The sequence below is a fragment of the Octopus bimaculoides genome, chromosome 3, assembly GCF_046866305.1.
Source record: "Octopus bimaculoides isolate indiv1 chromosome 3, ASM4686630v1, whole genome shotgun sequence".
Lineage (NCBI taxonomy): Eukaryota > Metazoa > Mollusca > Cephalopoda > Octopoda > Octopodidae > Octopus > Octopus bimaculoides.
Window position 1 is genome coordinate 18,928,636 of NC_142930.1, and position 27,197 is coordinate 18,955,832.

At 35.5% G+C, this 27,197-nt stretch overlaps 1 protein-coding gene and 1 long non-coding RNA gene across 2 annotated transcripts in view; one reads left to right on the forward strand and one right to left on the reverse strand.

Moving 5' to 3' along the window:
* LOC106876675 (uncharacterized) lies at positions 1-26,481 on the reverse strand. The gene is made up of 13 exons (XM_014925309.3): positions 25,816-26,481; positions 22,850-22,887; positions 21,034-21,074; positions 20,822-20,917; positions 19,332-19,456; positions 18,773-18,862; positions 17,560-17,674; positions 12,175-12,228; positions 10,873-10,934; positions 6,529-6,687; positions 3,558-3,692; positions 2,284-2,329; positions 1-532 (listed from the first exon to the last, which is right to left on the reverse strand). Exons 1-13 carry the CDS (start codon positions 25,894-25,896, stop codon positions 471-473), a joined length of 1,104 nt encoding a protein of 367 aa, XP_014780795.1. The 5' UTR covers positions 25,897-26,481; the 3' UTR covers positions 1-470.
* The window catches only part of LOC149136466 (uncharacterized), a 37,752-nt gene continuing 35,630 nt past the window's right edge, over positions 25,076-27,197 (forward strand). The window contains exon 1 of the long non-coding RNA XR_016240977.1: positions 25,076-25,180. This is a non-coding gene — a long non-coding RNA (uncharacterized LOC149136466). The remainder of the gene's footprint in view (positions 25,181-27,197) is intronic.

Below are 27,197 nucleotides of genomic sequence, written 5' to 3' on the forward strand. Positions count from 1 at the left end.
TTAAAATTTTTTTAATCATTTATTTTTCAGAAGAAAAAAAAGATTAACAATCTTTAGTCACTACTACTGATCTGAAAAAATTTCCAACAATAGCAAATATATCTCAGATACAATTCACTCCAAATATGTGTGGTTAAATTCTTACAAAAAGTTTCATATTGCTACAAATTGATGAGAGTAGCCTTTAGATTCTAAACATTTCTGCCACATGTATTGCGCACTGTATGAAAAATTGTTTATTTTTAATGAAAACTCTGGGATCTGTCGAGATAACTTGGTATATACCTGATTATTATATCATCCAGCGAATGTATGCTGCCTTCTGTCCTAAATTTGAAGTCCATTTATCCTCTATACTTACTGTATTATACTTTATAAATTAAAGAAAATATACATCATTTTGTAAATTTGTTTTGATTTCTTCAATATTTTCTTGTATAATTAATTTACATTTGCACATTCTTTGGGGATCAGTTTTCCAATGGTGTGTGAAGGAAACTACGATATTGTTCTGGCACAGCTTCGTACAATCCTAAAATGATAATGAAATAAACATGTCAAATATAGAGATGTTGTCAGAACAGCATACTTAATAATGAAACCAATTAAGTTAACACCCTTCTATCCACAGTACAAGTTTACTTCTTGACAAAAGTCTTGACCTCTTTCTGTAGGTGAAAGCTCATTAAATTAGCACACAGTAAATTACAAGATACAGCTAGGTAAAGAAGAATATTTCAGACAAACCAAAATCCAGAGAATCTCTCTGAAGTACTATTTTCGGATAAACCAAAATTACTATACCTAGAGCTATTTTTGTTTTCACAATGGATAGAAATCTTAAAGAGTTAAAATGACAATCCAGAAAGAATGTCAAGAAACAAACTAGTCGTACTTGATCTGTAGTCAGAAGCTTGTTAACCTAACTCAAATTTTATCCTAAAAAGTGAAAGACCAATTATCATCATATCAACATCCATTTCACATGGAAAGAATTGACATAAAGACACACAAATTTGCCAGGGGAAGATTATAATCAAGTGAACTGATCTTAGTACAATATCAGTACTTATTTTTATGAAACCTAGAGTGATGAAAGGCACAGTCAACTTTAGTGGAATTTAAAATCTGAATGTAAAGAGTTGTAATTAAATACTACAATTCTGCCATATATCACATACACATTGATAGATTATCTGTATGTTTTGATGATGAGCTTTCAATTGTTTGATCAACTCTAGACTATTCGCTCATTAAATTTCCGTGGAAGGCCAAGTATTCCTCAGACACATGCACTCCTAACGTAATTCTCATCTGAAATAAGCATGACATAATCTATCCAATGGACTTCCTCACAGCTTCCATTAATTCATTTTCTTTCATAAGGCTTAGGTCAATCAAAGGTTATCATAAAAGAAATTTGCTGAAGACACCATGTAGGGTGTCATACCTAAAAGATATGATTGTAAAGCAAACTTATTAATTACTTGACCATGTTTTCGTGCATGATGCAAACATTAACAATTTTTAGCATTTAAACCAACCACATGTGACCCAAATATTCTACCTGTTCTGGAACAAGCCAGATTTGGCTTATAACTCCTCCCTTACAATGTCTTTCTAAAAATAAACAATCATATGATCGAAATCTTGAAGGTACAAGAAAATAAATGATTAATTAAAAACAATGTGAATAAATAAGCATTTTATTTGAGAGACTAAGCTGAACACTAAAGGGTTAAAAAAATTCCAAAGCAGATTAAGGGCCATTATAATCTCAAAGTGCTTGAAAAGCAACTAAGAGAACTTGAAATACTTATAATCATCATCATCATCGTTTAACGTCCGCTTTCCATGCTAGCATGGGTTGGACGATTTGACTGAGGACTGGTGAAACCGGATGGCAACACCAGGCTCCAATCTGATTTGGCAGAGTTTCTACAGCTGGATGCCCTTCCTAACGCCAACCACTCAGAGAGTGTTTCCTATTTATGTTTTCACACAAACTTCAATTTCAAACCCAAATAACCTTTACAGCCAGACTATGTTTATACACAGATAATATACTACATCATGCTAAGAGATGAAAGTCATAATTAATCTTAGAAATTTGCTCAGTTTAATTAACTTTAACATATTTGTCAAATACTACCTATACTACACACAATAAAACTATTTTCCAATTATCTGTCTACTACTTATGGGTAGATTGATAACTAAAAACAACTTTACAGAGAGAAAGAGTAAATAAAATAACACGCTAAGCAAATAGAAATCCTTTACCTCTCTTTTTCAATTCTGTTTCACTGAACAACTTGTTGTAATACCTCTGAAATATGAAACAAAGCAATATAAAAGTCATGGAACATAGCAAGACATGATCCTCCAACCATCGAAGAGAGAAATATTTCTGAATAAGAACCATCTCAGACTGTGATAATCTGCCCTACCCATATAAGCATGGAAAGCAAACATAAAAATGATGAAGTGGGCTCATATCCATACCTGTTAAATTTTCTGGGAAATTTAGGTTTTTCTACTTTGGATGAAGAATTGAACTGAATGGTTTTATTGTTATTTAACACTTCATATGGATGCATTTACCTTTCCTTATCAAACTATTACTGAGAGTAATTGAAGGTTATTTATTAATATGTAGTGACACCTTATAGCAGACGACTGTTATATGTTCAATGTCCGGAGTTTTATCCACGCATGCGCAGGGACTAGTTCCGGAAGGAATACAGGAAGAGTCTCATGCACATGCGTAGAGTTCGACACCCAGCTTTGGCGCCTTTTCTCAATCTCTTCGTTGACTGATCTCCGTCGAGCCAAGACGTCCAACAGAGCTCTCTCACATGTCAGCACCAGAGCTTCACAAATAACCACGGAAATCATTCAGAAGGCGTCTCAATAACCGAGGGCGACGAGCTACCGAATTCCTTCCAAGCGTGGACTGAATTCCACTGTAAAATAAATATTGTTATGTTGTTCAGAATCTGCATTCCGTTGTTTCTTCTAGAAATTTAATGTACGGAAGCAGTGTACACCTAATGGTGTATAACCACTTCCCTACAAATATATAAATAAGTATATTATTTAGCAAAAGTTAATTTGCAGAATGGTACAAGACTGATGCTTTCTTATATGTGTTTGAGTGTTATGTTTTCAAAAATAACATGGTAAAATTACATCATGACAGATGTGATATAAGCATGCTAGATGAGACTTAAAGATTTTGTTTTTCATACTTCAAGGTTTATTCACATTTATGAATAAACTATGTCCCTCTAGATATGGCAAGGATATGGTTATCTTTCTATTACTAGTGCCACAAAAAACATTCTGTTGCTGATTCTTCTGAAAGTATTAAAATATCTAAGTTATTGTTAATATGATTATCATTTTTAGATTTCAAGAAAAATGTTCCATCGTTAAAGATGAAACATTTGATATTTACATTTATACATTTTGTTCAGTTTGATCTCCAGTCATCATCAAGTGTCTTATCTCTGAATACATAATATTAAAATAAAAAAATAAAAAAAATAACATACCTGGCCAGTATCACAAAGACAAGTTACCACTGTATGTCCTGGTCCTAAAGATTTTGCCACACGAACAGCTGCAGCGACATTAAGCCCTGAAGATGCACCCACAAAGAAACCTTCCTCTCCTAAGAGTCGAAAGACCTTTAATGGGGAAATAAACAACAGTGACAAAGAGATCAAAGATAAAATGGTATATTAAAAATAAAGTTCTACCTGTTGAGTTTCCCCATTAACCTTAAATATTCCTTAATCTTCCCTCAAGTTTTCCAGCTATATTGCAGATGTTTCTCTGTTTTTCTGCACATATCAATATGGAATAATGGCCATAAAATGGAAATAAGATCTCATACTTTTTCTATAATCAGTTTTCTTGTTTTACAATTTCTTACAAAGACACAAAGTTACAACTTCATAGAAAAGGACAGAGTCAGTCAAACTAAACTCAGAATATACATATTTGCTTAACCATTCTAGTATGGAAAAACAAAGAAAGAATGAATCATCAACTTTTAATGTCTGCCTTTCATGCTGGCATGGGTTGGACAGTTTGACAGGATTTAACACTTTGAAGGACATCATGTTCCAATGTTTGCTTTGACATGGTTTCTATGGCTGGATGCCCTTCCTAATTTATTTATTTATGTGTTTCAGCCAAGTGGCTGCGGTCATGCTGGTGCACCACTGGTGCCAACAAATGACATGTATTATTTCTTTACTACCCACAAGGGGCTACACACAGAGGGGACAAACGGATTAAGTCGATTATACCGACCCCAGTGCGTAACTGGTACTTATTTGATCGACCCCGAAAGGATGAAAGGCAAAGTCGACCTCGGTAGAATTTGAACTCAGAATGTAGCGGCAGACGAAATACCGCTAAGCATTTCGCCCGGCGTGCTAATGTTTCTGCCAGTTCGCCGCCTTACAAATGACATGTATATGTATGTGTGTGTGTACATATATTTTTATACATATATGCATGTATGTGTGTGAAAGTGTACTAGTGTAAACTAATCTAAAATACATTGTAGTAAGTTCTTAGAATGGAAGTGATCCACTAAAAGAACATAAACTGTTTGATAAAATTAATACCAAACTAAATACTAGGGTTGATATACTTGACTAAAATCCCCAATAAAAGTGTTGTCCCAAAATGGCTGTAGTTCAAGGAGTGAAACGAGTAAAAGAGTATTACTAATAATTTGACAACGGCCATTGCTAGAACTTCAAAATTTATATTAACAGAAAATTTAAATGCTATAATAAATACTATAGGGAGACAGATATCCATGTTTTTCACTTTTGCTGTTGTGTTTCTACATTTCATTGCAAGATATTTGCATATTGTTACTGGAAAAAATTTTTTATAGCTATTACTAAGCATAGATATATTTAGATCATCTTCATCTGGGTGAGGATGCTAGTGTCACTATATCAAGGTATATTGATTCTTCATCTCATAAATTAAATCAAAGACTGAACAACTATGTTACCTGAACTGTATAGTAGGTGTTGTATCTGTTAGCAGCTAAGGAGACTGAAACAATCATAGAGAAAAACATGACTTTGATTCATGAAAATGAGATCAGAGGTCATGGATCCTAATCTTACAACTGCTAAGTTCTCGTGCCATTTTCATTCTTGACATCACAGTGGCTGTGTATTAAATGCAGAATTATTGACTCTAATGCTATGAGTTCTAACCCAATTAATGTTTGAGCAGAGTAGCATTAGACAAGGTTGAAATGGCAGATTAATAGTCAAGATAACAGATTACAATCTCGAAAGTCATCAAGTCTATCCTACTATGAAACTTTCACCTGCAGACATTTAATTCTACTTCCTTTAGTTGGAAGACTTATAACCAGGTGTTTACAGGTAACATGAAAATTAACTGAAATATGTTAACTTACTCTCTAGTGAGGAATTTATCTACTACCCACTTTTCATTACAGAAAATAGAGTTACATTGAAGCTTTGTGAACCTCTGTGATTCTAGCCAATGAGGGAAACTTTACATAACCCACAAAAAATATCAGCCAAATCATCATTAAATACCCTGTCATTATTGTTGTCATCATTTTAATTTCTCATGCTAATCAGATGGATTTTGTTGAAGGTTTTCTACAGCTGAATACTCATCCAGTTACCAACCCTCCAAGCAAAGTGATATTTCTCTATAGCCAGACATGTTTTTCACATACTGGAAATGAACATCAATTATATGAAGGTGATGCTTGTTTACAACCATCACATGATATCAAGACAAGGGTACACACATACATATAGACGACAGGCTTCATTCAGTTTCTGTCTACCAAATCTACTCACAAGGATATAGTGGAAGACAGATGCCCAAAGTGTCACTTAATGGGACTGAACCTGAAACCAAAAGGCTGGAAAGTAAATTTCTCAACCACACAGCCATGCCTGCACATCTTAAAAGAAAGAAAGAGCACATTAGGTAATATGTTCTTAGACTACATCTGAATAAAAAATGGGATGGCCACGACTGGAATAATTACCATTTGAGTGGGAGAATTGACTAAAGGTGGGAAATTAACAGAGTTCTTATGGTGTCGGGATACCTCACAGTATTTATTCTGATTCTCTATGCTCTGAGTTCAATCCTGCTGAGATCAACTTCACTTTTCATCTTTTTAAGAGTCAATAAAAAAGTCCCCATGCAGGGTGATAAGATTGTTGGAAATGGTAAAGCATTAGACAACACATCTTGCAGCATTTTATGGTTCTTTATGCTCTGATAGGTTCATTTGCAATGACAGTGGTACCAAGCAAGCCTTGCCTTTCCCTGAGACATCATCAGTAGCATAGAGACTTGCATGCATGAGCAACTGTTAAAAAAAAAACAATTTGTTCTTATCTACACTATGGAGAGGACCTTACCAGGTGCAGAAATCCATGGTAGTCATGACTAAAGGAAGTTCCACAAAGTTTATTAGTTACAAAAACTTACCATTTCCACAGATTCTGAATCTGAAACTAACAAAGCATCATCAACTAAAGCTCCTTGCATGTTACCAGTTATTCTTCCTTGGCCAATTCCTTCAGTGATGGATACATCACCTGCTCTCTCAAGCTTGCCATGTTTAAACCAGTTGTAGACAACACTGCCCTAGCAAAAGCAATTTTAATAGCATTTTAATTAAAAAGAAAATTAAATAAGAGCATTTCCAAATAAATTTTCCATTCAAAAAGTTATATGAAAGTTCCATAAAAAAAACGAAAATATAATTTTGTTTCTAAAAAGCATTATCTACAGTCTTCAAAACTTCCATGCTTCCTGAATTTCACCAGTACACCTAATGTCTCACACCCAAACTTTTATTCTTTTTAAAACAGCTCATTTTCTCACTTTCTGTGAATTAACCGTATGTACTGTCTATGCCTTTTTAGCTACTTTTTCTAATGAGTGGTAATGCTCCTGAGCACTATATACAATAAGTTCATTATTATTATTATTATTATTATTACTACTACTCTCATCATCTAACTTACCTATAAAAACATAGAACCATTATATTTAATTTATGATCTCAAGATCTTATGAGGCATTTAGTAACATTTAGTAACAGACCGTCATAAGCACCACAACTTAGAGGCTGAGAAAGATGCAGTGGAAGTTTTATGACTTTCAGAATGTGATATCTTGACGAGGAATGAAGTTAGGAAGCTGGTTTTGGTCTTAAAATGACTGAAGACCTCCTCTAATCATTTCACCTATGTAAAATTATTTATTTATGTATGTATTTGGAAGATGAAACAATGACTGCATCTTTCTCATTTTGTAGAATATACTGGTTACTATGAAACAGTGCATTGCATTGTACATTTTAGCCATAGTACCTAGAAAAAACATACAGAGACCCCCCACCCCAAGGTATTGTTTGTATTTTGATATAACAAGGTAAGTATCTTTAAGGGGTAAGTAAGACAAGATAGTAAGATTATTATCCATTATCATTATGATGGTAACAAGGAATATTAGAAAATGAGCCATAACACCTTGGAAAATGATACAGGACCACACCAAAGTTATTGATTGAGTGTGTGTGCTTACAATGATGTGTTACTAAACACTCTGGTTCAAGTTTGGGTGAGCGAGAGTTGTGTCAATAGTGTCGAGGTACAATTTTTTGCAGCTGGATTTTCGATATTATTGCAAGCCTTACTGGTTCTTCCTCTCAACTTTTTTGGATTCTAGACATCGAGACAAAGAAAATGATATACTAACCTCGAAAATGGCCAGGGTGGCACTTATGACACTCTGTTACTAAACACCTCATATGATAGCTGCCAACATTATTACATATTTGAAAATTTAGACAAATACATTGCTATTTGACTAAGAGAAGATATATAAACAAATTACACACAAACACACATATATATCATCATTTAACATCCATTTTCCAAGCTGGCATGGATTGGATGATGAGAAGAACTAGTAAGGCCAGCTGCACCAGGCTCCATTGTTTGTTCTGGGATGGTTTCTACAGCTGGATGCCCTTTTTAATACATATAAATGATTTTATGATCTATAATACTAACTTCAGGAAACCTGCCAGTCACCTGTTCACTTACCAGTCTGGTGGACACACTAGTCAGATTGACTACATTCTCGCCAGGAAATGAGAAAGATGGCTACTTATAAACGTCAAAACTTTCCCAGGTGAACAATGCACCCCACAACATAGGTTAGTAGTTAGTGACTTCCAGATCAGGGCTAAATGGCTGCCCAGAAGATGACCAGCATGGAAAAGAAGGGTCTGGAAGCTTAAGGATCCTCTGAATGGACAGAGATTTAGAGATGTATTACTTGAAGCTTTTGACAAAAAAGAGGATATAGCATCACATAATGTGGAGGATAACTGGAGGTTCCTATGGGAAAACCTGTTGAGGGCTACTGACCAGATCTATGGCTGGTGCAAAGTCCCCTCTCAACCTAAGGTAATGTGGTGGTGGAACAATGTAGTTGACAAGGCCATTAGGGAAAAGAAACAGGCATGGAAGGACTTGAAGTGTGGTGATAGCAGGAAACTGTATCAGATCGCCAGAAGGGAAACTAGGAAACAGGTTTACTTAGCCAGAGGGGAAGCAGATAAGAAAAAATTTACCAATGTTCTGCATCGTGAGGACCAGAGACTTCAAGTGTTTCGTATTGCAAAACAGTATATGAGAGATGCCATAAGAGCGAAATGTCTGCATAGATGATGGCACACTTGCATTTAATGATGCTGCAAAGAGAGACTTGGAGAGGCCACTATGAAAGATTGCTAAATGGAGAGAATGAATGGGAGAAAGAGAGTTGCCAAACGTCAATCCAACAGAGGGACCAGCTATTCCAATAGACAGTACCTTGGTAGATAAAGCAATTAAGGGCATGAAGATAGGAAGAGCCCCCAGCCCATCAGGAATCACTACTGAGATGCTTAAAATATCTGGCAGTGTAGGCTATAGTCTAGTGACCTATATAGTGAACCAAGTGGTACATAAAGGAGCCATACCGAATGACTGGTGTAGCAGCACCATAGTCAACTGCTACAAAGGTAAAGGTGATGCATTAGACAAGAATGATTACAGAGGTACCAAATTGTTGAATCAGGTGATGAAAGTCACAGAGAGGGTCATAGCCCAACTAATTAGGGAGAGAATTAGTTTAGACAAGATGCAGTTTGGGTTTGTGCCAGGAAGAAGCACCACTGATGCTATATCTCTGGTGAGACAGCTGCAGGAGAAATACACAGCCAAAGGTAAATCTCTGTACTTGGCTTTTGTTGACACGAGAAAGCCTTTGACAGGGTCCCTCGATCCCTTATTTGGTGGTCAATACGGAAACTAGGGATAGATGAGTGGTTGGTGAGAGACATATACAGGGACGCTGTCAGTAAGGTGAGGGTTGGCAATGAGTATAGTGAAGAATTCTGGGTAGAAGTAGGGGTTCACCAAAGATCAGTCCTCAGCCTCCTTTTATTCATTGTAGTCCTCCAGGCAATAACTGCGAGTTCTTCTATCCTGATAACCTTGCTCTAATAGTTGAGTCACTACCAGAACTACAGAAGTTTCAGGTGTGGAAGCAAGGTGTAGAATCGAAGGGCCTTAGAGTCAACCTAGCAAAAACCAAAGTCTTAGTAAGTAGGAAGGTAGACAAATCACAAATCCCTTCAGGTAGATGGCTCTGCTCAATCTGTAGAAAAAGTATAAGTAGAAACTCCATAAGATATACCCAGTGTAAGTTACGGACACATAAGAGGTGCAGCAGTACCAAAGGAAGGTTAACTGGGAAGATAGTTTTTGTGTGTGACAGATGCACAGGTGCAATAAACATTGAAGATGCACAGAAAATAGATTCCATTACATGCCAGGGGAAAAAACTAGAAGTTGTTGATAGTTACCATTACATAAGTGACCAAGTCAGTAGCAGGGGCGGATGCTCTGAGAGCATAGCTGCTAGAATAAGAATAGCCTGGGCAAAGTTCAGAGAGCTCTTACCTCTTCTGATAATAAAGGGCCTCTCTCTCAGAGTGAAAGGTATACTGTATGATGCATGTCTGTGATCAGCCATGCTACATGGCAGTGAAACATGGGCTGTGACTGCTGAGGACATGCATAGGCTAGAAAGGAATGAAGCTAGTATGCTCCGCTGGATGTGTAATGTCAGTGTGCATACATGACTGAGTGTATGCACCGAGAGAAAAGTTGGACATAAGAAGCAGCAGATATGGTGTGCAAGAGAGACGACTGTGTTGGTATGGTCATGTTGCGTATGGATGAGGACCGCTGCGTGAAGAAGTCTCACACCCTAATAGTGGAGGGAACCTGTAGAAGAGGTAGACTCAGGAAGACATGGGATGAAATGGTGAAGCGCAACTTTTGAACGTTGGGCCTCACAGAGGCAATGACAAGAATGACCGAGGCCTTTGGAGATACGCTGTGCTTGAGAAGACCCCGCAAGTCAAGTGAGACCGTAGCCATAGCTGATGCCAGTGTCGCTTAACCAGTCCGTATATATATATAAAATAAAGTATTATTTCCAAACACTCCTAATACACATAGTAATGTACTTTCTGAATTTCTCACAATATATTATTTTGAATTTTTTTAAATGGACCATATGATTTGAATTCTAAATCCTACAGTGATATGCTCCACAACTAGAATGCATCTATTCTACCAATTACATATATACACAGAGAGAGAAATCACATTATTGAAATAAAGAACATGAAGAAAACATCTTACAATCACATTTTTAAGGAAAAATCAAATTTAAAAGTTTCAGCAAACTTAATTAACTTACAGGTGGGTCAGCAAGAACAGCCTGTATATTAGGATTTTTCTCTTTCAGGTACATACCCACACCTATAGGAAGAGTTGGGAACAAGGGAATAAATTATCAAAATATTCAATTATTTACATAGGCACAATTTCTCAGATTTGTAAGAGAAGGAAAATAAGATTGTATGATATTCATACATTTAACTAATATAATAATGTTCTTTCACAAGCACAAAACCTTTCTGTCAGAGAACAGTGGGGGTGTGATTATGTGGCAGTGATGGTCCCTCTGAAGAGAGAGATTATGTGGTAGAAATAAGATTGTGTATTTATGCATGTCTTTTATATAAACATGATTATGACTTACATAGATTGAAGGGGCTCAGATTAAGAGAAGAAAAAGTGTGTGTGTGTATGTGTGTGTGTGTGTGTGTGTGTGTGTGTGTGTGTGTGTGTGTGTGGGTGTGTGTGTATGTGTGTGCGTGTGCAAGGCATGTGACTTAGTGATTAGGATGTTGACTTTATTGTTTTAAGATCACAAGTTCAATTCCTGGACTGAGTGGCATGTTGTGTTCTTAAGCAATGCATTTCATGTCATATTGCTCCAGTCTACTCAGCTGAAACTGAGTATCAGATGAGTACTGGTGCAACCCTCACTCCCTCTCACTGCCTTATCCTCAATGTTCCTTTGAGACAAGAGCATAAGAGTGGAGAAAGCATTTGTATCCGCTCATAACTAAATAGACATCTAGTGAAAGCATGCTACTTGCTAGACTGTCATACTTGCTTGCAGATGACCATTGTACTTTGTTTTGCATGAATGAATGTGTGTGTGTGTGTGTGTGCATCTATATTTAGATGTGTGTATGTATATAAATATATATATATATCCCTGTTGTTTAATGTTAACTATCAGAGAAAAGGTGAAAAAGAATACTCGACACAATAGTAGAGATTAGAAATAGATTTATTTTGGTTGAGTCAGTCTTTTGCCACTCTGAGTTGCGTCTGTGGATGCACAGGGTCTTCAAGCAAGTTGCCACACACACACACACACACACACACACACACACATATGTGGGTGGTAAGGTATTTATGAATACTGGCACACATTGTGGATTGAAATAGAAGAGTCAGCAGGCAATTATGTCACACACACATATATGGGGTGGGGAGAGATTTATGCATACAGGCACACATTGTGGAAAGAAATAGAAGTGTGTTTCTTGTTGAGGTGTCTTTTATGCATTGTCAAAACCTCACAATTGTAAGTTATTAAAAAAACAAAACCACTGCAATTGAAATATTTTTAGCAAGATATTACCTGAAAATGTCCCACCAGTTCCAGATGCAAATGTAACAGCATCAACTCTACCCTCTAGAAAACAATGTAAAAAAATGTTAATACAACAGTAACAAGGTTGATGTCTAATTAAAGATTTATTTTTTGTAAAAATGAAGAAGTTTAACTCAGAGCGGGATAACAACTAAATACCAATTTCAAAAGTTTTGAGTACTTTTCCATGCTTGCACAGATCAGACAGAATTTTATTGAGGCAGATTTTCTATGGCTGGATGCTCTTCCTATCATCAACTCTCACCTGTTTCCAAGCAAGGTTTTATTTTCTCATGGCCAGACATGCTTTAGCAGGAGAATGAAAATGAATGACACTGCTTGTAGGACAGTGACTATCTTTTCACAACTATTGTGTGAGTCACACTCACACACACTCACACACACACACCATCATCACCATTTAACACCTGCTTTCCATAATCGCATGGGTTGGATGATTTGACAGGGAACCAGTGAACTGCAGGGCTGTGTTAGCTCCAATGCCATCTTTAGTATGATTTCTGCAGCTGGATGCCTTTTCTAATGCCAACCACTTTACAGAATGTACTAGATATTTTTTCATACACACACACACAGGCACATGATGGGCTTCTTTCAATTCCCATCAACCAAAATTACCAAACCCACTTACAAGGCTTCGGTTGACCTGGAACCATGTGGCAGTGAAGCAAACTTCTCGAATATGCAACCACACTTGCACCTATACAATGTTTAATTTCTAATGTTAATTAAGAAATAATATTCCATTATCGAGATCATTGACCTTCACTTTTTTTTTTTTTTTTACACAAGGTTTGACTGTTTTCAAACCCCTATTGTAGTGTCCCCATACTGGCATCTGGGAACCCTAGGGGACCCACAAAGATAGTACTTGAGTTCCTTAAGCTGTATTAAAAATCTTAAAAAGCAGCAGCATAAAATGTATTATTACACAGTTACAAATATTTAGTTGCATATATTTTTCCATTGAGAGTTGAAACAGAAAAAGAGTTTGTTGTTAGTTAATGAAATTGGTTTATTGAGCAGGCAGATCTTTCAAAGGCCTAAGTGATTTCATAAGAAATATTAGAACACAGCTATCCAGTATCTCACCTGACAGATAAATCTTCCTTCAACAAAGCATTTCCTTATTACAATGAAGCATTAAAATGAAGCAGGTTTACAGATAAAATTAGTTATACATAATAATAATTGTCAGACACTTAAAAAATATAAAACACAAAGTCATTTGGTTTTAAAGTCGATACAAGTACATGTGTTGCTAATCACTTTTTTTAAAACTTTTATCTATGATTAAAAAATATAAAATATTCTAAAATTTTTAATAGAATTAATGTTAATTTTAGCTTAAGCTGTACACAATTTTACCACAGAAATAGCAAGCATCAATAGTAAAATTCTTAAACAACAGTCTTTATTTATTATTTACCATTCAGTTGTTAGTTAACCAATTCAAGTCTTTCAAAACCTATAGTTTATTGTGCCACAGTACTTACAACAAATAATTCACTTTAGTTGGGTTAAGAAGAAATAAAATTTAAAGGACAATTTAATCAGCTTGAGTATTCTTTTAGAAATCCAGGAAAATCTTTATACATATGTTTATCAAAATACCTTGGACTATATTACAATAACGTAACAAAGGCTGTGAGTTTCACTTGTCTCTCAGACAAAATTAATATATTGTTTCAGAGTCAATATCTTTTTGTCAGCCCAAAATCAAAATATTTTTTTCAAATATTTTAACTCACTAAATGGCTGAAAACTGAATAGTTGGAAAATACATTAATCCACATTCTAAGTTAATATGAATAAAATGTTGTCATATATCAAAAAGATTATCATGCAAATGATTGATGTTAACCTTGTACACCAGCATTTAATAACTAAAAGTTTTAAATTGTCAAGTTTCATAATTTAATAGGGTCATAATTTATCATCATTATCATCATTCTATGTAGCAATCTGAAATAGTTTCATTTATTTCATTGATTGCTTAGCCCTTCCATTATATCATTTTTTTTTTTGAATACACTGCCTTTGTTTCAATTAATTTTGAAAATAATGAAGAACTTAGTAAAATAACTTTCGGATCTATTTTAAAACGGGGGCCACATTTTTCATTAATGTTTTACGTAGTGTTTTTGGTACGGAAAGACTTTCAAACTTCGTATACTTATCTATTTTGTGTTATAGAACAGAAAAATATTTCTGTATTCGAATTTATTTCATGTAAAAAGTTGTCTTATTTCGATAATTTCAACTAATCACTGACAAGTATTCAGTTGTTTACATTTACTCCTTTGGCTGATTAAGCGATGTAAAGCGTATTTAATCTCCATACCTTCGTTTTATTTGCTTTTTTCATTTTAAGTTTGCTTTAACCCTAACCCTAGGGTTAGGGTTAGAGTTAGGGTTAGGGTTAATTGTTTCAGAATCGTTTGTTTATGTAGTCGGCACTTAATGTATATCGGCTGAATGGATGTCAGTGATTGGTTGAAATTACAGAAATACAACTTTAACATGGAATAACTTATGGATTTCTTTTTTTTTAAAGAACACTAAGAGAAAAAGATGTTTTATATGACACATTCTACCAGTGTTCCAAGTTTCAAAGCGTTTCGTTAATGAAAAATGTGGCCCCCGTTTTAAAAAAGATCCTAACTTTCTTATTGCTGAGGTTATACTTGTAACAATTCAGTACAAAATTTTATTGGTCGGTTTTAATTTAGAACTCTTTACAATAGGAAGTTTGTAACATAAAACTAAGGACTGTCTCCAGAGCTTTGGTATCAGGATTCAATAAAAACCAGTAAAACATGAAACTTATATTCAATATCTAGATAATTTCATCATCATTGTTTAACGTCTGTTTTCCATGCTGGCATGGGTTGGACAGTTCGACTGGGGTCTGGGAAGCCAGGAGGCTGCACCGGCCCCATTCTGATCTGGCAATGTTTCTGCAGCTGGATGCGCTTCCTAATGCCAACCACTCCGAGAATGTAGTGGATGCTTTTTTCGTGCTTTTTATGTGCTACTGGCATGAAAGCCAGTGAAAGCAGCACTGGCATCGGCTATGTTCGGATGGTGCCTTTTATGTGCTACCTGCACGGGGCTCACAACTATAATTTGATTTGATTTTGATATTGCTGTTGATGTTGGTGTACTTAACTCAATAGGTCTCAAATAAATCTGTAAACTACACTATATCAATGTAGTGAGTTCTTTGCATTTCTAGAATGTTTATACTGTTGTGTGTCTCCTTTATATATGCTTATTTATTTGTTTAATGTCCATTTTTCCATGCTATCATGGGTTTGGTGAGGGAGTTATTTAAGGCAGGATTATACAGTAGATCTCTTCCTGTCATCCTTACTTGTTTTCAGAAAAGAAGAGTGGGGTTATTCCAGAGGTCTTCAAAAGCTTGGGGTCAATGGTGAAGGCCAGAGAAGGCAGTTTGAGTGAAGGTATTAAGGAGACAAAGAAGTTGTAAGAAGGCAGTGATAGAAAATGAGGCAGAGGGTAAATGCAATGTGAGCAACAAGAAGAAAGAGACTGGAGGGTACAATAAAGGTTGCAGGTAAGAGCAGAGTTTGAATGCAGGTGAGTAGTGGGAGGAAGAATGGCTAGAGGGTACTCTAATGGTATAAGAGTGGGTAGTGAGATAAGGGTAAGAGTAGTTAGCATATATATATATATATATATATGTGTGTGTGTATCATCATCACCACCATGTATTACACGTAAATATATATAAAGCACTTAGCACCTATAAAGCACTTAGCAGCATAAGCGAATTGTCAAACTCAAATGGCTGAAGGTGCATCGCTAACAACACCAACAATGATAAGAATGACAGCAGCAACAGTGGTGGCCAGAGTAACAGCATATGCAGCAATGGTGCACCCACTGACAACAGCAATAATGACAACAATGATAGTGATAGCAGTGGTGGCAACAGCAGAGTTTCAAGCAGCAGAGACAACAATACCAACAGCTACAAAGACAGCAGTAGCACTAACTTTGTGGCTGGAAATGGGCTGCTAAATCAGCAACAGCAGAACCACCAGAATCATGCTCAGGAATATCAGCACTGGAAACAACTCCAGCAACAACAATGGCATTAGACCTGAGTTGATGAAACAGCCATTGGCAGTGGTAACACACCCAATACACAGACACAAAAATGTATCAGTTCAACTGTGCCCCTGTTTAAGCAACTTTTGAACAACCATAGGTCCTCTTTTAGGATACTAGAAAGGTACATCATGTCCCTGGCCAGCCATGTATGGTGCTTAAAAGAGAAAGGAACCCCATACATAATTAATTGGAAGTTCCTTAAACAACTAAGGGCCTATATAAATGGGAACAAACAATGTAAGCTTTGCTTGGCTGAGAGGGCAAAAAGCCTAATAAACTTGTTTAACCCGAGAAACATTTTAAACTCCAGGAATTAAGTATTCAGCCAATACCAACATCTAAAACATTTCCTACTTCAGACTTGGAATTCTCTATTTGTTGAATATTCCCACCACAGCTCCTTTAAATATCACCATGGCCGGAGCTGATGTAAAGGAGGATAACCTCGTCCAGCCTACAGTCAGGGCAATTATTTTTTATTTACAAAATCAACTGACTGTTACGTATTTCTTTCTCCAGTTTCTAGATTATGTGCCTTCAGCTATTTGAGTCTGATGAGTCATCTATACTGCTAGGTGCTTTATAGGTGTAAAACCAATGGTCACTCTATAACTGACCATAACTTTTAACTTCCTAAAAAAATATATTACTGTTCTAATGCTTTAGAGTGTGCTCCTTTTTCAGATATATATATATATATATATATATAGACACACACAAATCATTCCCCTCTGGTGAGAGTAGAGAGCATGACAACCTCTCTAGTATTGGAGCCATGGAAAATGCACCCTGTACACTCTGAAAAGTGGTTAACAGATGAGTAAAGAAAGTATGGGGCTGTGAGGTTCCTATGGCTCTGTCTCACTTAAGACTATTCAAACTCCCAGGTATTGGTGTCATGAGAAAATGCACTCAGAACACTGTAAAGTGATTAGCAATAGGAACAACAACCAGCCATAGAAACCAAATCAAATGACACATACAAGCACTAGGCTATAGGAGTAGTGGCTTCCAACAAATGACTCAAACAGTGATGACCTATGCCAGCATGGAAAGCAGATATGATGATGATGCTACATACATACATATTCAAGCATACTGTGACCTGTGAGTGCAATACAATCAACTAAAATTCTTAAAATCTGAACCAAGCAAGCATGCATGCCTGAAAGCAACATGTTTGTGAATAATTCCATTGTAGCATACACTCACTAGTTTCTCGCCATATCTCAGGTCCAGTTGTTTCCATATGAGCAAGTCGGTTTGCTAGATTATCAAACTGGTCTGTCCACACAGCATTCTCTATGCTTTCAGCATACCTTCGTGCCTGCAGCAGGAAACAATATGGAATTCATTAAAAATTGTAAGAAAGAATATGATAGGAGAAGACAAAATTGTATGATTTTTCTCATCTTTACTGGTTGGGTCTGGAAAGAAAGACTTTCACAGGTCACTAATATGACCTATTCCTGCAATTTGTTCTGGTGCTAGACTATGTAATGTACAATACCTTACAAGGAAAAGAGGAGGAAGTGGGGTTTAAGTTGGAGAGATGGAGAAGTAGATGAGTTACACCAAAGATACTTACAGATCTTGACTTTGCAGGTGATATTGCTTTTATCTCTGAAGAGATACATCAGGTACAAGAAATGCTCAATAGACTAGAATTTGAAGCTGCAAAAGTTGACCTGTATTATAATTCAGATAAGACTGAATACCAGACATTCAGTCAAGATCATGAGCAACCAAATTACCTCTTTGCAAGAAACAGAAAAGAACTTAAGGAAATTACTAAGTACCTTGGTGCTTGGATGAAAAGGAGTGGAAAGGATTTTGCTGTACAGATGACACTTACTCAGAGTGTGTGCTACAAACTGCATAAAATCTGGAGTTCTAAGATGGCATGTCAATTGAAAATTAGGTTTTGTCTCCACAGTAGAGTCAGTTTTGTTATATGGTGCTGAAACTTGGATCCTCACCAACAAATAGATGGTTGTTACAAAATAATGTTAAAAACGGTTCTGAATGTTACATGGTGAGCTAATTTAAGTAACAAGCAGCTTTATCAAGATCTACCCAGAGTGACTGAGAAGATTCAGCAGAGAACAATGAGAGCTGCTGGTCATTGCATCAGGCATCCAGAAGAACCTGTATGTCAATTGGTTTTATGGAAGTCAGTTGAAGGAAGAATCGAGAAGGGAAGAAAATGTCTAGTCTACGTGGACAACTTGCTTCAGGACAGTGGAATGACAAATGTTGATAAATTAAGAACATGCATGGAGGACAGTGATGGATGGCACGCTTGTGTGAAATCACTGAAGTGTCTGTGAAGACAGCCAAACTAAACTAATGGGTCGATGACACAGTTCTTTTCACCATTCAAGAAGAAAGAAGCAGGAAGAAGAGAGATATGTCTTCATCTCACCTGTTGGTTATAGTGATTTCGGTCAGTAAGTGGTACAGCAGGAACAGGAAATAACTGCACACCAAGAAGTTTAAGCATGTCAAGCTTTTCCTGGAAAAAGTAGACAAGAACCTTACAGTAAAATGATTCTATGAATTTCATATAACTGACGTAAAACTAAAATTATATCATTCTACAGAAGAATTACCTGATTTATCCAGTGTGACTGGTATTAGTAAGCATGAAATCTTGAAAATAACATAAATGCAACAATTACCTACACAATGTTCACATATACAAGCACATCTGATATTTAAGATTTTTAGAGGAACTAATAAATGGGAATTCTTATGTTCAAGTTCTCTGTGAAAGTTTTTAAAAAAATCTACATGAAGGGGAGAGAACCTCAGTTAGGAATTAAAACCAAGTCAGACTACTGTTAAAAATTTACCTATTTTATGGTGTTCATAAACCTGAACTTAACACTTCATGTACCTCTATAAATGAAAAGTTTCATACTTGTAAAAGACTAAGTTAACTTCATACATACATAGACTGAAGAATTAGAAGTTATACTAACCTTGGATTGAGTATCAGGAATGAAAATTGCACATTTATAACCAAGAGAAAGACACATGTGTGCAAGACCAATTCCAGTATTTCCAGCAGTGCCTTCCACAATTGTACCTCCAGGCTGAAGTTGTCCTTTATTAATGAAAATATATATTATTTAACCAAGGTACAGTTATACAAATGCTTATCTATTATTATTATTATATTAAGGTGGTGAGCTAGCAGAATCATTAATATCCTTTTGGGTTGATAAAATAAATATCAGTTAAGCACTGGTGTCAATGTAATCAACTGGTCCCTTCTCTCCAAATTTCAGGTCTTGTGCCTACAGTAAAAAAAATTAGTATAAGCATTAATGAACCTCATTGGAAACTTGAACTCAAAGAGGAGTCCAATGGGTTAGTCACTGATTCACTGCATTTTTAAATGAAAAACTGAGAAGAGGTATTTGTACATTCAACTTCTCAAAGTTTGTATGCAGTTGGCTGAGATGTTTCTGGTGAGAAATAAGTTCCACATAGCTGCATGCAGGAAGCTCTGTTCATCAAGAACTAAAGTTGATGTACAGCTGTGAAAGTGTTGGAACTTATAATATCTTCCATATAGTAGTAATAGCATAACTTTGATACACAATATACCATGGCCTGTATGCATAACTTTGATACACAATGTGCCACAGCTTGAGTATTTTGTGCAATGTTGTTACAGCAACTTGTTTATGTTTGTATACTCTATTGATAGCAAGATATTTAGTCTTAATTGAGGTGTGTTATCTTCTGAAATGAGTTGAATTCAATGAGTATGCCATGTAAAGCATTCACAGACAGATGTATTCCATGATGCTTCAGATATACGTTTTAGATGGAGCATTCTGTATTCAACTAGTTTGGAAATCTGTATACTGTTATAAAACACTGCGCAACTGTTACTTTTGGAGGAAATATATTCTTCCCATAAAAGCTTAAAGCATAACACATCACCCAAAATTTCAAGAAACTTTTTAATGGAGCCAACTTAAGATTCTCAAAACACGACATGGTTTGATGTAGCTGCTGCCTTCTATAGAAATCACATATCAGCATCTGTATTAACTTCTCTCTTGTATGTTAGTTTTATATACATACATACATACACACACATGTAACAAAAGATGGCACTAGATCTAGCTATATTCAATCTCCCTCTATCACCATCTTAATCAGTCTGTCTCTCTCTCCTGTCATAATGCCAGCAAAATAAGAGACTGTGTCAGATGTAAATATTTAAAAGTATTTCAAATTTGAAGATAAGGATAATAGTCTGAAGTAAGATTACATTCTAATCCACTTTCAATCTTATATTCAAATCCTACTCAGATCATCTTCCATCTCTCTCTGAAGAATTGGAGAAAGGTCAGTAAAGTAAGTACCATAAAATTCTCTGAACCAACTCTTAAAATTCCTTTCTCTAAAACTTTAATTTGGATCTTGCACTTCTGAAATAAATCAATACACATACCTTTTTTTTCAGCATCTTTTATTAGGTAATAAGCTGCTCTGTCTTTAACAGAACCACCTCCATTGCAAAATTCTGCCTTAGCAAGAATCTCACAACCTGGAATGCAATCAAAAAGCAGTGAGTGAGTATTTATAGATCAACAATAGTAGAGATTCAGTAAACATTACAAATACCAATAATATTGAATAATGATAGAAGATTCAATACCTTACCTGTTTCTTTACTCACTTGTTTTAGCTTAATCAAAGGCGTACTGGGAACAGAAAGAAAAATTGCTTTGAATCAATACAGAACGATTACATAATAAATATCCTAAATATTTCCCACTAAGGAGTTTTTCTCCTATATTTGTAACATGCCCCTCTTCTGATCACTAGCATCAGAGATGAGCAAATAAGGAAGCTTCTCAATCAGCTAGAAATAACAGCCAAGTTTTTTTTAAATCATACCTCACCATATTAAAATAAAGCAAGGACAGTGAATAATGTAGGCCTAGATGCAGTGTACTTAAATAAAAGTTAAGATGGCCATAGGTGGAGCACTTTTAGTAACAGATCTGCTTGACCAGAGATAATCAAGGACTCCACAATACTAACAAGTATCACAAACATCACTCAAGAGGAAAAAAAGAATTCAGCTAATTGACAAACAACACTGAGAACTTTCACTCCTAACCTATCACCATACTGAGTTGGTGAATATTTTATTGCTACTGTATTTCACCCAACCCAGACCTCCATACTAAACAAATCCTTTTCTACTCTAGGCACAAGGCCCGAAATTTTGGGGGGAGTGGGCCAGTCAATTAGATCGACTAGTACTTATTTTATCAACCCTGAAAGGATGAAAGGCAAAGTCGACCTTGGCAGAGTTTGAACTCAGAATGTAAAGACAGATAAAATACTGCTAAGCATTTCGCCTGGCATGCTAATGTTTCTACCAGCTCATTGCCTTTCCATACTAAACATATCCTACAAGATAAATCTTGTAGCTGCTCTCCAGCTATCTATTTAAGGCTGTATATGGCTATGATGCAGCCATATTTGGAATTTGCATCAACAGTCTGGAACCCCTATCTTGCAATTTCCCTCCTGGAAACTGTTCAGAGACATGCAACCAAGCGAATACCCTCCATCAGATATCTACCATAATCTGAATGCCTTGTTTCCCTGGGCATAGATACATTGAAGCTCCAATGTCTGGCAACTGACTTGGTAAACATCCACAACATTATTAATCCTTGTACCAACAACCACCTTGAGCACATTTTTGAACTCCATGTGTCTAACACACATGGGCTTTCCTACTCAGTCAGAAAACAGCACAGCTCCCATGACTTTCAGAAACATTTTTTCACACTCAGAGTTGCTGAAGCATGGAACAAACTACCTGCATCAATTGTTAGTTGTTGAGATATTGCATCCTTTAAAACCTCCATGCTACCTGAAATTCACCAACACTACACCTGATATCCCTACCTCCATATGCATGCAAAAATGTATATCATGGTTCATACACTGTTCATTTTCCTGACATTTGTCCGTAATTCTATGTACTATACATGCACCTTTGATAAGTTGTAGTGCACCTGAGCATTATACATAATAATTTCAGTATTACTATTATTATTATTATCATTTTTTTAATACATGGATATGATAGATATAATATTTTCAGAATCATCATCATTATTGTCCTTGGTTGCACAGTTTGAATTTTTGCCAACTCCTTTTCTGCCTATTGAGCAAGGCCATTTCCCTGAAGATACCACAGTTCTGTCTTCTTACCAACTCACTAAAACCTTTATCTTAATTAAGTGTATCTTCAACATCTCTATTCTAGGTTTAGCTTCCAAGCCTGGAATTTTCACTGATAAATTCAGTTATGAGAACTAGATCATCAGAAATAGGAGTTTACATGGACGGCCAGTCTTAACCTCATCCATGATGGCCTTTAGGATAATGATGAATGAGAGAGGGTGTGTATGTGTGTGTGTTTGTTAAAATAGTAAAATATTGTTGTACTTACTTTCCAACCATTCCAACAATGCCATCTCGAATTAAGTTCTGGAAATAGATAGGCACAGCATAACAGTTAGTTCCAGTTAAAAAAAAGAGTTAGATTACATTGGAATTAAATTTTGAATAGCTTCAGATGTTGTTTCTGTTTTTTCTACAGCAACTACAAAGGTATCTGTTCTTCAGAACTGGGTGGTCTCATGCTACCATTAGACAGGCTCTCTTCAATTTACTCATATTTCTTCCTTTCATCACATACATTATGTCTATCAGCCCCTGTATAAACCATTATACCCAGTCCTTTCTTAGAACATAGGCCATCTGGAATTTTCTGTCCCTACAACATGGACCTAAATTACCATATACTCTTGTGTATAAATCATACATTTTTACTACGAAAATATACTGTAAAATCTAGCATGTGACTTATCTACTGAGGATACAAAACCTCAATGTATAATATATAGCACATAGTAAATGCCAAAAGCAACCTTTTAACAATGATATCACACTGCCTCAAATTTTTATGGAAGGATATTAGTCAATTCCATTGATTTGTACTTTATCTTATCAACCCTGAAAAGATGAAAGGTAAAGTTAACCTCTGCAGGGTTTTTTTTTTTACTCAGAACAAAGAACCAGAACAATTACCACAAAGCATTTTTTTCTTATCTTCTAACTCTGATGCTCAAAAGTAATGAAAGAATGTGGATAATAAAGCTGAAAATTAATTTATCTTTAAAATTCTAGTTTAAAATACAAACAGTCCGAATTTTTTTCCTTAGATCCCAACAATAGACCAGCCCTGTGTGTATCACCATGCCATCAAATGTATTTATGGAGAGAAAAATACTGAAGAACATCAATACATGTCAAAGTGACAAAGAAATGAGGAAGGTATCAGGTGGCTGTGAGATGTGCTAAAAATAACAGCTAAATAGCCCTTACATTACATAATATTTTTTTTTGCCTAATCGACTGAATACCTATATGTTGAACACAGATTCGCAAAAATTCCTGAAAATTCTAAAAACTAAAAAAGTTATGAGGTGTTGTATGTGGTACTTAAACCAGAATTCTGCCTTAAAAAGATCTCTACTTGAACCAGCATGCTTAGGCATAAATGCTGAGAGTTTGGTGGTTTATATTGTTATCAGCTGCAAACCTAGTTGTAAGTAACTAATACATACTGATGATAACTATTACACTACTACATCCAGCAGTAGTACTAATATAAACCTTCAGAACTCTATTGTAACAAGGTTGTGAAAACGATATAGCCGACAAACGCCTTTTGATGCAAATTAGGAATAGCAGACCAAAAATAAAATATTCTAATGACTGGTTGGATCAAACTATTAGTTTGACCATAAGCTGATAATCATTTGTAAAAGAAACCGGGCTAAGTACTTTCTTTACTTAGTTAAGTCTCTTTAAGTCTTAAAATATCTCTATAATCGCTAAAATAAGATAGTGGTTTCCAAACATTTTTTCCCCTTCGTGGCATTTTAAGTAAATAAAAGTTAGGTTCACTTTGCGTATAGTTTTTAAAAATGTATCTAACAAAGTATTATAAATTTTAGCATATAAATATAATTTAAACTACAGCAAATTATTAGATATTGAGATCGTTATTCAATAAATGAAGCATAGTAATAAAGATTGTATATTTAGAATTTCGGCTTGTATTTTTCATTTACAAAATAATTTTTTTATATTTTCGCCACACCTCTATATCTTACGGAATTTCAATATGTGGTAACGCACCATTTGGGAACCCACGTTCAATTTTCAGCTGCAATCCTAAAATCATAATAACAATTCGAGTAATAAGGGAAATTCTTTGATACTGGTATAATATATCATTCACCCACACAACCTTCCTCATGACATAGACCAGGGGTTTTCAAACTGTGGTCTGCAAGGACAAGACAGGGGGTCCGTGGACAGCAGATACTTTTTATGGGCAATTTGATTTTATATATGTTTTTTAATCGAAATCTTTTAATTGACAATAAACCCATTTGTTAAATACTGTTAAATAAATAAATGTAAAAATATATGTTATTTTAAGCAAATATTTATGTATAAATGTCATAAGCGTTTATAAGGGGGTCCCTAAGGTAAAGCCTGAAATACAAAGGGGTCCGCAAGTCAAAAAGTTTGAAAACCCCTGACATAGACAACAGAAGCCAGGCTGAAACAGGCGGGTGAATGACACCGCCTCCTCATAACTGACACTGTATATCTAAGTTTTTATTTTGTTCTTAAGAATTGTCTGGGGACATGACAGTTATTGGTAATTATGAACTTATATGCAACACGAAATAACTAAACTGATGTGAATATTGCTTTATTTTCTTCGCATGTATCCACGTATTCTTAATCTTTTATACACGTGGACTCGTATCATTTGCTTTAATGAAATTTTGCTCGTGCACATCCGAATCATTTGCTTTGTAAACAAACAGGATAATTGAGTGCACTGCACTAGCACCGTAATTATATCAACATTGATTCATTATTCTTCTGGCATAGGCCAATTCCTGTTGCTGTAGATTTCCAGCTCATAACTTGTACGCGTTTTATCGACCCACCTGTAACTGGCATATTTTGAACTTGATGAAAATATATATGTAAACCTGAAAACATTTCGAGTATGTTATATTTGTAGGGAATGGACGTGAAACCTAAGGCAATCCCATAAATTGACCTTTTTTAACTTTAATATATACTGCTCTATAACTTCTGTTTTCGGGTTTATGTTTACGGACGATATAGATATATAAAGGCGAAAGTAAAGAATATATACACCCGATGTTTGGGGTTAGGGTTTTTGTTACGCCGAAAACTGGTGGTGTACGTATTCTTTACCAGAGAGAGAGAGAGCAAACAAGCATTTTAGTTTTTTAACTTTTTTTTCACATATGTTGGTAAAGAATTAGAAAAATAAATGCGAAAAAATATTATAATAACCTGTGAAGATGATTTCCTATGCTGAAGGTATGTTGTAATGAAAGTTTGTCTCAATAAACGAGTAATATGTGACTGGTTCATCTCTTTATAGTTAATATAGTTAAACAAAAGTTACTTGTAAACAATTCCTCCACGGGTTAAGTAAAATAACAATTTGACAAAACTTTGTAATATATTCCGAAGTGTGTCTTCTTTCTTGAGCTACTATTTAAAAATGCTGTTCAAGTGAAACTTTCTTGCAAATTTGTCGAGAATACGAACGAGAAACATTAAGTAACCTCCTACTACAAATAATAGGAACGTTTTTGTTATAAATAAAAAGGCGTGAATTTCTTTTGTTGAGAACGTAACTTGATATTCATCTGAACTCGGCTTTTTTTTTTTTTTAATTTTTATTTTTTATCATACAGTGATAGCGAAGTTATTTTCCAAGAAAAAGATAGGTGAACTAGCTAGTATACACAGTAGTATATATACCAACACAATTACTCGAAAGTGAAGAGGGGTCGAAGGTTATCAGTGCACGAATGTTACCAATTACCGAAGGAAAAGTTTTGAGAGTTAATAGGTTACAAGGAAAAGATAATCCCAGAAAAGTTTATGGAATAAAAAATAACAAACAACAGATTTGTTTCACCGACGATCGCCGTTTATAGATTTTAATTCACATTTCTTCAAAATTAAATCATTATCGTCGTTTAACGTCCGCCCTCCGTGCTGGCATGGGTTGGACGGTTTGACAGGAGCTGAGGCAGAAGACTGAACCAAACGTCTGTGTCTGTTTTGACACGGTTTTTACGGCTGGATGCCTTTCCTAACACCAACCACTCCGCAAAGAGAACTAAATGCTTTTTACGTAGTACCAGCACAGGCGAGGCATGATTTTTACAGCTGGATGCCCTTCCAAATGCCAACCACTTTACAGCGTGGACTGAATGATCTTCAACAGCAAATTTTTTCCCATCCCCACAAACCTATTCATTTATTATTACCTTGAATGTTTCTACATTTACTTGTATAAAATCATTTCAAGGTGCCAAACCAAATGTGTGGTGAGAGGTTTTTAGATTTTTTTTTATTAAACCTGCAGTATTCACTATTTCATATTGAGACAAGTATACCCAGATGCAGGATATTAACTCAAGGATAATGAACCACTTGTTTGGTAGTATATTTCTTCAGCTGCCAAAACAGACATGGAGCCTTGGCCAGCTCATGTCAAACTGTCCAAACCATGCCAGCATGGAAAATAGAGATTAAATGATTATGATAATGAATAATGAGCTTATTGTATATAGTGCTCAGGTGCACTACAACTCATCAAAAAAAAAAAAAAAAAAAGCCAAAAGTGTATGAACAGTTAACAGAATATGCACAGGAAG

Bases quoted from the DNA above. Each gene is read 5' to 3' on its own strand.
- LOC106876675 (XM_014925309.3), bottom strand. From the start codon at position 25,896: ATGAACCAGTCACATATTACTCGTTTATTGAGACAAACTTTCATTACA. The intron at 19,457-20,821 runs GTATGTGTATTG...TCATTAATAAAG, and splicing joins AAAAGATGCTGAAAAAAAAG to GACAACTTCAGCCTGGAGGT. The intron at 10,935-12,174 runs GTAATATCTTGC...CTCTTCCTATAG, and splicing joins AACTGGTGGGACATTTTCAG to GTGTGGGTATGTACCTGAAA.